The 13,154-nt window shown below is 37.1% G+C and overlaps 1 protein-coding gene across 1 annotated transcript in view; it reads right to left on the bottom strand.

Annotated features, from left to right (window-relative positions):
- Positions 1–9,278: 9,278 nt before the first annotated feature.
- The window catches only part of LOC138814230 (vomeronasal type-2 receptor 116-like), a 28,705-nt gene continuing 24,829 nt past the window's right edge, over positions 9,279–13,154 (bottom strand). The window contains exon 6 of the mRNA XM_070003242.1: positions 9,279–10,201. Within this exon, the coding sequence (XP_069859343.1) occupies positions 9,279–10,201 (923 nt within the window). The remainder of the gene's footprint in view (positions 10,202–13,154) is intronic.

Raw genomic sequence — 13,154 nt, 5'->3', positions numbered from 1 at the left:
CATGATAGTCATTCTGACTGGAGTGAGATAAAATTCAAGGTCATTTTGGTTTGCCTTTGCTTCATGGCCACAGATGTAGAGTATTTCTTCATGTATTTATTTGTCCTTTTGATTTCTTATTGAAAAGAATCTTTAAATTTGTTTGCCAAATTGTTAATTGGGTTTTTGATTCTTTAGGAGGTTAGTTTCCCAAACTTCCTATTTATTCAATTTATTCATTGTATTTTGAATGTACTGTGTAGGCCAACTTTTTAGTTAATACTTTTTAACTTTCCAGTGTGAAGACTTCTAGGTTGATGCAATCCCATCTGTCAAATTTTGTTCTTATTTATTGAACTACTGATGTTTTATTCAAGAAGTTACTATCAAAGGTTCAATTTTCCCTTCATCTTTACTAGTTTCAACACTTCATGTTTGAATTAAGATCTGGAGATGGAAAAAGAAAGAAAAGTCACATTGTAGTAATCCTAAGAGAGCTGCCTATAATGTCCAGGAGAAGATGGCATAATTGTGGTCATAAAGGGAGAAGTTTTGATGTCAATGAGTGGAGATGATGCCCTTGTGGACACACTTGTTGGGTCTTTGCAGGCATTGGGATCAAGGCAAGCTCCATGTAGCCCGCAGCACCTTTCACTATTCCACAATTGGAAGCTTCTAAGGTAGAAGCATTTTTCCATTCCATGTATTAAGGAATTAATAGTTAATGTATTTTTTCAAACTGGCTGGATTTTATATTGTTTCATTAAAATGAAATAAAGTAATTCACTGTTTATGGATTTTAAGTAATACTTTACAGCAAAAAGCACTGTACTGATTAAATTTTAGGTAGAACCTTTGCTCTCCATCCTCCTGCTAAAGTATTGATCTCGTAATAAAATTAGGACATTTGTATATTTAAATAATCCAGACAATTTAGTTGTTAGTACAGGGAAGTCAGAAAAAGGGTTACAGAAATGTAAAATGTACGAATTAAAGATATTAAAGTGTTTGAATAATCATTAAAAGATAAAGAAATAATAGTATATTATTGACAAATTCTTCACATACACTGCATATGCACTACATATGCAATCTAGTACATGTCGGTCAAGTAATGAGAAAAAACAGGAAAGAAATTTATATATGATCTCAGTAACACGTGGAGAGAATTACATTTCCAAGCATCATTCCATCCATAGTTTATAATCCTTGAGGCCATTTGAGTGTCACAGAACAAAGCACTGCCTTTTTGACCTGAAGATCCCTGAGAGTTGTAACCCGGCATTCCATAAGTGAAACTGACTTCTGAGATTTGTGAAGTCACTGAAAATATCTCACTTAGTATAAAATATAAAATATATTAACATTTCTTAAATGTTAATAAAAATGTGTTTCATTTTTTAAATAACTTTTTTAATGTGAATGTACTGTACACAGGGGTAAAAATTACATGAACAAGGTAATGAGTAGATTTCTTATCCAGCATTGTTGCCTCCTTCTTTGTTTTCCCCCTACCATCCTGTCCCTCCCACTTCCTCAACTACACCCTCAATCGCGCACTCCCCAGCCCTCCACCTAAATGTAAAATTTGTTTTTTCCACATAACATCTTGTACATCTCATTGTTGCAATGGGTCAGTATGTATCCTGATTTAAACATTTTGTTTTTTCCCTTCCCCTACCCAAATTATACCAACATCAATTAGAGTGAAAACAGGGGTTGTACCATGCAGGAGGGACATACAAACAAACGAACAAAATCACATGGTAACTTACACATACATTAGAAACAATAGCAAGGAAGAAAAACACTCATGTCCCTATCTTAGGATTCATTTCACTTAACATCAACTTAGCTGAGCTTTTCTGCATTTCCCAGACTTATACTAGTTTTGGCAAATAATGGAAACCATGAGACATATCTTTCTTTGGGCCTGGCTTACTTCTCTTCATATAATCTTCTCCAAGTCTTTCCATTTCCTAACAAATGAGGCAATGCCATTCTTTCTGATGGAGGCATAGACATTTTCTTGATGCATTCATCTACTGAGGGGAATTTGGGTTGGTTCCATATGTTAGCTATGGGAAATAATGCTGCAATAAACATAGTTGTCTGGTAGCTTTAGTACGGTCTTGTTTGTGATCATTCCAGTAAATGCCCAAAAATGGGATTGCTGGGTCATAGGGGAGCTCTATGTGGAGTCTTTCAAGGAAGCTCCATACTACTTTCCAAAGTGGTTGAACAAGTTTACACTCTCACCAAAAATGCAGTAAGGTTCCCATCTGAACACATCCCCTCCAGAATATGTTTAGTTATTAGAGTTCTTGTTTATAGCCATTCTAACTGGGATAAGGTGGTATCTCAATGTTGTTTTGATTTGAGTATCTTTTATGGCTAGAGGGGTTGACCATTTCTTTATGTGTCTATTGGCCATTTTATTTCCTCTTCAGAGAAGTTCCTCTGTAAGTCTTTAGTCCACTTATTTATAGGGCAGTTTCTTTGAGGATTTATTGTTGGGATATTTTTTTTAGTTCCAGGTATATTTTAGATATGAAATCCTGGTCCATTGTATGGCTAGTGACGATCTTCTTCTAATCTGTGGGCTATCTAATGATCTTGCTAGCTATGTCCTTTGCCATGAAGAAGCTCTGCAAATTCATGCAATCCCATTTGTCCAACCTTTCTTTGATTTGTTGTGTTTCTGGATCTCTATTAAGAAAATTTTAGCCTTTGCCAGGGAGACCTAGGGTTTCTCCTTTTCCATCCTGTAATGTTCTCAGGGTTCTGCTTTGACTCTGAGGACTTTGATTCATTTAGAGTTGACTCTGGTTCAGGAAGATATATAAAGGTCTAGCTTTAGTTTTCTAAAAGTGATTAACCAATTTTGCCAGCACCATTTACTGAAGAGGCTGTCTTTCTTCCATCCTATTTTTTGAGCTCCCTTATCAAAGATTAGATGGCTATATGTCTTTAGGTTCATTTCTGGGTTTTCAATTCTATTCCATTGGTCCTGAGGTCTCAGTTTTTCTTTAAAGCTAATATAGGTCTGTAAAGATAGTGTAGTAGTTGTTAGAAAATCACACTTTCTAATCAGATTACCATTGATATCATTTTTAATATTTACTACATGTATAGGATTTTATTGTTTACTTAACGCATTTAACAGCACCTACTATTTGTACAAGAATGTTACTTTTGGACATTTCTGTATGCTTGTGGTTCTGTAAGAGTCACACCCTCCATAAGATTCTCATCCACTTTCCACTTTCTTGAAACCATATGAGCAAGTTTCATTGCTCTACTTTTATACATATATATCAAATATTTTCATTCATATATTAAGTACAATTCGGCCTTTGTTACCCTCTCTAATCAGGGTCCCCATAAACTAGTGTCCACAAATTGACAGCTCCTGAATTGTATTTCATTTATTCATTCACCTTAATTATATAATGATTTGTTTAAAAAATGATTCAGAGCTGGGTGCTAATGGCTCATGCCTTTAATCTTAGCTACTCAGGAAGCTGAGATCTGAGGATCACTGTTCAAAGTCAGCCCAGGCAGGAAAATCCGTGGGAGACTTATCTCCAATAAACCACTAGAAAACTGGAAGTGGTACAGCGGTACAGCACTCGCCTTGAGCTGAAGAGAGCAGGGACAGCGCCCAAGCCCAGAGTTCAAGCCCCATGACTGACAAAAAAAAATTCAGTATGATATTTTTTATCTTAGTAGGTTATAGTTTAATCTAACTACACTCTTATATACAGTCCTTATACAATTCTTCTCTTTGCTTTTCTCCGATACTTGGTTTTTTTTTTTTTTTTTTTTTGGGTCCGGTCATGGGGCCTAAACTCTGGGCCTGGGCGTTGTCCCTCAGCTCTTCAGCTCAAGGCTAGCTCTCTACCACTTGAGCCACAGCACCACTTCCGGCTTTTTACTTTTTGCTTATGTGGTGCTGAGGAATCGAACCCAGGGCCTCATGCATGCAAGGCATGCATCTACCACTGAGCCACCTTCCCAGCCCCCGATACTTGGTTTTTTAATCTACTTTCAGTAAGTATAGTGAAGTCAACTTCACATAAATGTATATTGTCCTTTGAAAATATTCATCTTTGTTATTCTCTTTTCTATCTTGTCTTCCCAAAAGCGCTATACAACTTTTACATTTGTCTGTTTGTGTATTCACAGTAAATGTTTATATATATTCATCTTTCGTTCCAGGTTCCATATACAAGAATAAAACAAAACATGTTGGCATTTGTCATTCTGAAATCAACCTACTTAACATAATGATCTTCAGTGCTACAATTAACTTGTCACCAAACATATCAGATTCATGTTTTGTATAAACAATGCTCTGTTTTGCATATCAATTGCATTTTTAAATTTTTATATTTATTTAATTATAAAGAATCTGTACACAGGGGTTACACTTACATGAGTAAGGGAATGAGTACATTTCTTGTTGAAAAATTTTACCCCCTCCTTTGTTTTTCTCCTATTATCCCTTCCCACTCCAATCTTCCCCACCCCCAATATTGTAAAGTATGTTTCCAACACAGTGTCTTGTGAGTTTCATTGCTGCAATGGATCATTCTGTGTTCAGCGTTTTGTTAGTCCTTCTCCCTCTCCAAATTAGATAAATAAATAAATAAATATATATATGTATATATGTATATATATATATATATATATATATATATATATATATATATATACACACAAAGTGCAGGGAACTAAAATAAAATACAGAAACAACAGGGGATATACCATGGGGGGAAGAACATGCAAAAGAAAAAAATAAAATCACTTAGTACATTAAACACAACAATGACAAAGAAAAACCTCTAGTGTCCACATCTTGGAGTCCATTTTCCTGAGCATCTTCTTATATGGTCAATATAAATATATATGGTTTTGAGATTTTCTACTAATCTGCTGAAATTATCCTAGAGCATATTAATTATTGAAAATAAGGAAACCATGGGACCTATATTTCTTTGGGTCTGGGTTAATTCACTTAACATATTTTTTCCAAATATTTCCATTTTTTTCTGATGGAGGCATATAATTCTTTTGTGTGTGTGTGTGTGTGTGTGTGTGTGTGTGTGTGTGTGTGTGTGTGTGTGTGTGTATGTGTGTGACATTTTCTAGATCCAATCATCTACCGAGGGGCATTTGGGTTGGTCCCATATCATAGCTATGGTAAATAAGGCTGGGATAAACATAGTTGTGCTGGTAGCTTTAGTATGGTCTTGTTTGTGATCATTTCAGTAAATGGCCAGAAATCGTATTGCTGGATCATCGGCGAGCTCTATGTGGAGTTTTTTGAGGAACCTCCATAAGGCTTTGCAGAGTGCTCGAACAAATTTACACTCACCTACAGTTCAGTAGGGTTTCCTTTGGCTACATCCCCCAAGGATCTGTTGTTAGAATTCTTGACTATGACCATTTTAACTGGGGTGAGGTGGAATCTCAATGTTGTCTTGTTTTGCATTGCTTTTATTGCTAGAGACGTTGAGCATTTTTTTCATGTGTCTATTAGCCATTCTTATTTCCTCTTCAGAGAAGTCTCTCTTAAAGTATTTATCCCACTTACTAATGGGGAAGTTGTTTCTTTGAGCATTTGTTTTTGGAAAATTTAATTATTTGACTTCTAATTGTATTTTAAATATGAGGCCCTAGTCTGTGTATGACTAATGAAGATCTTCTCCCAATCTGATCTTTCTATTGATCTTGCTAGCTATATCCTTTGCCATGCATAAGCTCTGCAGTTTCATGAAATCCCGTTTTTCCAACCTTTCATTTATTTGTTGTTTCTGGGTCTTTATTAAGAAAGCTTCAGCCTGTGACAAGAAGACCTAGAGTTCCTCCTATTCCTTCCTGTCATGATAAACTGCATTTTATAGCATTAATCTTTCATCTGGCATCTGAACTATTTCCATTGGTTGTTCATTTTGAGTAGTACCAAAGTAACCACTAGTGTACCATCATCTCTATGAGAGCTTGACTTATATTCCTTTGAATGTATCAATAGTGATTTCTCTAGATAATATCACAGATCCAATTTTAGTTTTTAAGGAGCCTCTCTACTGACCTCCACACTGGTTGTACAAATTTATATTGCAAAACAGTTTATAAGTGTTCCCTTTCCCTGAGAAGCATATGCTCTTTGTGTTCTTTTGATGAAAATTCTGTAGGGAGTGAGATAAAATTCAATGCAGTTTGGCTTGTATTTTCTTCATGTCCAGGGAAGATGACTGTTTCTTCATGTATTTATTGGTCATTATCCTTCTTGTTTAGGAAAAAAATAAGTTCTTTTTTGCCAGTGTGTTAATTGATTGTTCATTCCTTAGGAGTTGAGTTTTCAGAGCTTTATTACAACCTATTATCTATCACTTGTCAGATCTGCAATTTGTAGATTCTTTTCCCATACAGTTTCTGAGTGCTGACAAGGTTTCCCCAAACTATTGGAAATATGCAGACACATGTGTAGTTGATTAGGGATGGAGTACGAGGAGACCATATCCTCTCTGATCTGTTAACTGTCCTCAGTTTTCTAGCCTTTTTTAAAACTGTCTTAAGGTTTAGATCTCAGGGCCTGGTTTCTCAAGGCTAGTACTCTACCACTTGAGCCATATAGTCACTTCTAGCTTTTTTCTGAGAACTTTATTAGAGATAAGAATCTCCGGGACTTTTCTTAACTGGGCTGGCTTCAAACCTCGATCCTCAGTTCACAGCTTTCTGATTATCTAGGATTATAGGCAGGAGTAACTGGGGCACAGATTAGGTATGTTTCCTTTTTTTAAATCATATTTAATGACAAAGTGTGGAAAGATCAGCTCCCAGTCCAGGAAATGGCATTCCCTGTCCTGTGATTTAGGTGTGCCAACATTCACAGATATAGAGATAGAGACCCTTTGTTTTGTTTTTGTTTTATTTTTTAACTTAGTTTCAAAGCATTTTGTTTCTGATGATCATATGATTTTAAGGCAAATATTAAATATTAAATATTTGAATAATAGAGAGTGGGAGGTAACTTTATTGGAAGGATATTTGCTAGCTCCAAGAAACTTCTAAACAGAAAGGCTGGAAGCCAGTTTTATAATGACAGCTACTTATCCACATGGGTTGAAGCACTTGGAAAGACCATGTCACCCATCTGGTTTTGCCTTAGGTTGTTGGTCCAGACACTGTAATTTGTTCTAATAGAGAAAGGTTCAGATGAATTTCTGCCTAATGTACAAAAGCTTTTGTGGATTTTGGAAAAGGGTAAGTCATATGATTTGTAAGAACTGGTCAGTACCTAGGCCAAGTTCCTGCCAAAGGCTGAGGACAAATACATACATGCACGCACACACACACACACACACACATACACACACACACACACACACACACACACACACACACACACAGGAACTTAACTAAGAAGAAAATCCAATGAAATTCATTAGGGGACAAAACATTAGTAATACAAAAGAACTTAGTGTAATTAAAAATATCCCAATGTGACAGTGAAAATAAAAGAAAGAAATACAAACCAAAAAAAAGAAAAAGTGAAAAATGACAGTATTCAGTACAGATTAAGTAAGAAAATATTCAGAATGAAATTGAAATTAGCTACCTAGAATTATAATTTTTTGGTTTTTTTGTGAAAATACTGTACAGAGGGGTTACAATTACATGAGCAATGTAATGAGTACATTTCTTATCAAGCATTATTGCCTCCTCCTTTGTTTCCCCTTACCATCCCTGTCCTCCCATCTCCACGCCCCCCCCATCTGCAGTACCCCTCTGCCACCACCAAAGTTGTAAGGTTCGATTTTTGACATAATGTCTTGTACATCTCATTGTTGCAATGGGTCCATCTGTATCACTTTTAAACAATTTGTTTTTTCGCTTCCCTCCACAAAGTATACCAACATCAAACACAGTTAATACAGGGTTTATTTCATGGGGGAGGGACATACAAAGCAACAAAGAAGTCACTGTATAAATATGTTAGAAACAAAAGCAAGAAAGAAAAACCATTTGAGTCCTTATCTTGGGGATCATTTTGCCTAACAAAAACTTATCTGACCATTTCTGCTTCTTTCAGACATATACTAGTTATTGCAAGTGAGGGAAAACATGGTGGAGAGGATGTGGACAGAAGGGAACCTTACTGTATTGTTAGTGGGAGGGTAAATTTGTTCAACCACTTTGGAAAGTAGTATGGAGGTTCCTCAAAATACTCCACATAGAGCTCCCCTATGACCCAGCAATCCCACTTTTGGGCATTTACCTGAATGATCACAAACAAGACCATACTAAAGTTACCAGCATAGCTATGTTTATTGCAGCATTACTTTCCAGAGCAAAGATATGGAACCAACCTAGATTCCCCTCAGTAGATTAATGAATCAAGAAAATGTGATCTATATACACAATGGAATTCTATGCCTCCTCCAAAGGAATGACATTGCCACATTTGTTAGGAAATGGAAAGGATTGGAAAAAATTATATTAAGTGAAGTAAGCCAAGCCCAAAGAAACATAGGTCCCATGGTTTCCCTTATTTGCACTATCTAGTATATGTCTGAGTCAAGCAGAAAAGGTCAGATAAGGTGATGTTAGTGAAATGAACCCTAACATACATATACAAATGTTTTTTTTTCTTTCATGCGATTGTTTCTAACACATTTATAAGATTATTTCTTTGTTGCTTTGTATGTCCCTCCCCCACAGTGTAACCCCTGCTTTCACTGTATTTGATGTCGGTATAATTTGTGGAGGGGAAGGGGAAAAAGAAATCGTTTAAATAGGGATACAGGTGGACCCATTGCAACAATCAGAATGTACTAGTCGTTATGTCGAAAACGAAATTTACAACTTTGGTGCGGGATAGGGGGGAATTGGGGGCGTGGGGAAGATTGGGTGGGAGGGCGGGGGGAGGATGGGAAGGGATGAGAAGGGGAAAAAAAGGAGGAGGCTACAATGCTTGATAAGAAATTTACTCATTATCTTGCCCATGTAATTGTAACCCCTCTGTACAGTATTTTCACAATGAAAAACAAATAAATAAATGAATGAATAAAGGAATGACAATGCCCCATTTGTTAGGAAAAGGAAAGACTTGCAAAATATTATATTAAATGAACACCTATAATTTTGACTATATTACCACTATAGAAATGAGTAAGATTCACATGTTCATTGAAATGATTCTCACCATATAAACTAATAAAAGGAAAAGAAAAGAAGTGTGTATTTATTTTAGACATTTTATGCATTTCATCAATCACATGAATTTTATTTTAAGAAGACTCATTTCTCCCAGTATGCATTTTGCCCTTGAAGCCATGGAGAGAATTTCTCTCTGGCCTTAACAAGATAATGTAACACTTGGGGACAAAAATACAGCCCAGGAACCCTGCACTGGAGAATAAGATGGAGAAGACCTCCACAGCCACCATGACCTTTCCCTTGGCACTGTGGTAGACAGGCAAGAAAGTGACCCAGACACTACAGAACACCAACATGCTGAAGGTCAGGAACTTGGCCTCATTGAATGTGTCAGGCAGGTTTCTGGCTAGGTAAGCCACAGTAAAGCTGATCAGGGCAAGGAAAACTAGGTATCCCAAGACACAGTAGAAAGCAGTGAGGGAGCCCTTGTTACACAAAATGATGACATGGCCATATTCAGAGTGTGCATCTGTGTCAACAAATGGAGGAGAGGTTCCAAGCCAGAGTCCACAGAGAGTCACCTGGATGAGGGTGCAGATGGGAATGATGAAGTTAGGAGCCCCTGATACCAGCAGCCACCTCATCCTTCTCCCTGGAGACGTGGCCTTGAAGGCCAGAACCACAGTCACAGTTTTGGCCAACACTGTGGAAACAGCCACAGTGAACAAAACTCCAAATGTGATCTGCTGCAGGATACAGGTGACTATATTTGGGCGGCCAATAAAGAGCAAGGAACAGAGGAAACAGAAGATGAGGGACATAAGCAGGATGTAACTGAGAGCCAGATTGTTGGCTTTAACAATGGGAGTGTCTTGATATTTCACAAAGACCCCAAGAATAAGAGCAGTGAATGTGGACAAGCAAAGGGCCATGCAGACCAGGCCTATGCCCAAGGGTTCATCATGAGCCAAGAAACTTGCAGCTTTTGGAAGGCACTGGGTTCTTTTTTTGTTGGCATACTGATGATCTGGACACTTCATACACTGCTCCATATCTAGTGAGAATGCAGAATTACCATTTGTCTCTTTTCAGCACTTCCTTTTACTCAATGGAAATTAAAAAGTCCCTGCTTAGAGGTAAATCAAACATATGAGTTTTTAGTATCATAAAGATACATACTATCAAATAATATAAGAAACTGCTTTTTGTCTCTTTTCCATAACTCCATCATCATTCTCATATTCCTTTTTTTTTCAGTGTTATTTTCTTATGCACTGCTTCTTAGGTGGGAAATTAATTATACATTTCTAAAAGTTCAGTTATTTATCATAAAATCTAAGTAACATCTGTTATAATAGTATTCTAATATTCTGGCAAAATATCTGAAAGCACAATTAATTCATATAACGTTTTGTTTTGTTCAGACTTACTTCCACACATATTACAAATAGGACATTTTTGTTAATTTTAGTGAACTAAGTGTAATTTTTTTACTTCCTCATCTTTCTATAAGATAAATTCTGAGCAATGTGCACAAAGTTGGCAACTGCCATTCAAAATTGTGAATAATATAGCTTACATTACTCCATGTGTTTGTTTGAAACATTATAGGAGCCCAATGGTACATTCTTGAATTCATCTTATGAGGCAGTAGGAACAGAGAATCAAGGCCCTCTTTAAAGCTCTAAAGTCATGACATGCACAACACTTGTGTTTAATAGTTAAACCAAACTCAGTTTTCTAAGCACTTTCTTTCTAGCAATAAGAGTTCTCGGAAGATAAATAAAGATGTGCAGGATTTATGTGTCCTTTGTATCATAAATGCAATTTGGAAGAACATGGACATTCTGTATTTAATAAGGATTCATACTTAACCTTAATGGAGAAGTTACATGGGCTCTATACATTCACTGAGTCCAAAGGAGAATATGTATAGAAGTGGCCAAAAAAGGCTCATAGCTATATGCATATGATCTATAAAACAATATCTTATGAAATGAACTCCAAAAAATAACAAGAGCTATTTTTATTTGCCATTTTGACTGTTTTACTTTTGTTTCCCTTTTGCATTGTTAGTTTGTATTTGGAAAAGTAAGAGGGGACACAGACAAGGTGAAACAAAGAGTGAACAGTGGTACTTACTACATACTATATGGAAATGAACTCTACATGTTGTCGATGGGGGATGGGAAAGAAAAATCTGGGAGAGAGTGAGGGAAGGCGAGATATGGTTCAAAAATTGTTGTACTTGAAAGACATAGGAAACATGGCGGAGGAGAAGCTGGAGGCTAAACAAGCTCTTAAACAGAAAGCAGTTTTAGAGTTCGAGTGAATTGTCCTAAGCCAGAGAATCACACCAAGTGTGCCATCACAGGACAGAGAGTTAGGCCAGAGAGGGAAAATCCATGCAAGGAGACAGATCTGAGCACTTGCCAGCAGCCGCAGCTGCAGTGGCAGCAGTGGTGGCAGCGGTCATACCCGCATACCTGCAACACAGAGAGTCCAGGAAGAAGGAGCCAGACACGGCGGGCGAGCAGATTCTACTCAACACTAGCAATAACCAACAAGGAGCGGACATCTTCATCCTGCAGTTCGCAGACCAGAGACGACCCAGGAATAAAGACCCGGCCTGAGAAGAAGCCTAATGTCCTCACTCCTTCTCAGGGAGCAGAGGAGGGAAGGCCACCCCTCACCCAGCCTCCCCCCCCCAGTACCGGAGATCTCCATCTTGGATACTGACAAAGCTCGGCAGAGCTGCTAGCTCTAACTCAGGCCTTGGAATAAAACGAGTCATTTAGCAGGTCACAAGAACCTAACCTGACCTTCCAGACTCAGCTCCACCCAGGGAAAAGTCACCCAGCTCCGGCAACTGCCACAGGAGTGGCTTTTTTCACTGGGTAATCAGAGCCAGAGGCTGCCCCTCCCTTTAGCACCCTTGGCAATCAATTGATATTCAGTGAACATAAACCCTGAGAGTGGCTCCAGGCTGGGCTCTGAGAGTTTCTCACAAACTAGCCCCTGGGAAAAGCTACTGTTTGCTGAAAGGCCTCAACTCTACCCAGAACCTTGCCTCATCACAGCATCTCTAAATTTGAGGAACAAGCCATCTCCCTTTTTTGTGATACTCAAAGCAGATCTCCCTCCCATTGAACTAACCTGGGAGGAGGATCCAAAATCCTGGGAAAAGCAGAGCATTTTTCTGCCTGTTCAAACAAACTGACTTAAGAAACCAATCAAGCCACGAGAAAATCAAACACCACTAGCAGACCAGAGACTCCAACAAGAGGTTGGTTACGGACACAAGGGAGATACAGGATTTTTCCCACCCCTCCCAAAAAAATCAAAGAACTTTTTTTTCTTCTTTTTTGTACCTTTTATAAAAAAAATTTTTCTAAAACTTTCTTTAATTTTTAATTTTTACCTTTTTTGGAAAAAATTGTTTTTTAGTAACTTTTTTTCCTCTTATAATTTTTATTTTAGGGGTATATGTGTGGGTGCGTTTTTCTATCTTTTTTTTGTTAAAAATTTTTTTTTTGTTTTTGTTTAGCTCTTCTGAACTTCTGATCTTTTTTTCTTTCTTTCTTATCCTTTTCACCTTTTCTTCTCTTTCGTTCTTCTTTATGTGACTTAATTGTTGTTTTGCACATCCTCAGATAAACCGGTAGTCGATTATTAGACCTTATCCCCCATTGTGTACACACTTAATCTAAAAATTTATTACTCAATTCTAAACCTCTTAGACTTAAATTCCTTAATAGCAGTACTACCTCTTTATACCTATATAATATTTTAAGTATTTTTATTTTTAAGTTTTTCACATCTCTTTATATCCCTCCCCTTCTCTCATTATATCCAAGTTCTTTTCTGAATAGTTTGTTTTCGGTAGCATAATATTTTTAATTTTTACTTTTCTTTTTTCTGGTCTCGTTTTTTCCCATTCTCTTTCTTCTTTTTTTTCTCTCTCTCTGCTTTCATCCTGTCCAACCTATTTCCTGCTTTGAGATTAG

Source organism: Dipodomys merriami, unplaced genomic scaffold (assembly GCF_024711535.1).
Source record: "Dipodomys merriami isolate MVZ:Mamm:240054 unplaced genomic scaffold, mDipMer1.0.p SCAF_6, whole genome shotgun sequence".
Classification (NCBI taxonomy): Eukaryota; Metazoa; Chordata; class Mammalia; order Rodentia; family Heteromyidae; genus Dipodomys; species Dipodomys merriami.
The sequence above is the reverse complement of the archived record's forward strand: the minus strand, read 5'-3'. Positions and strand labels throughout refer to the sequence as shown.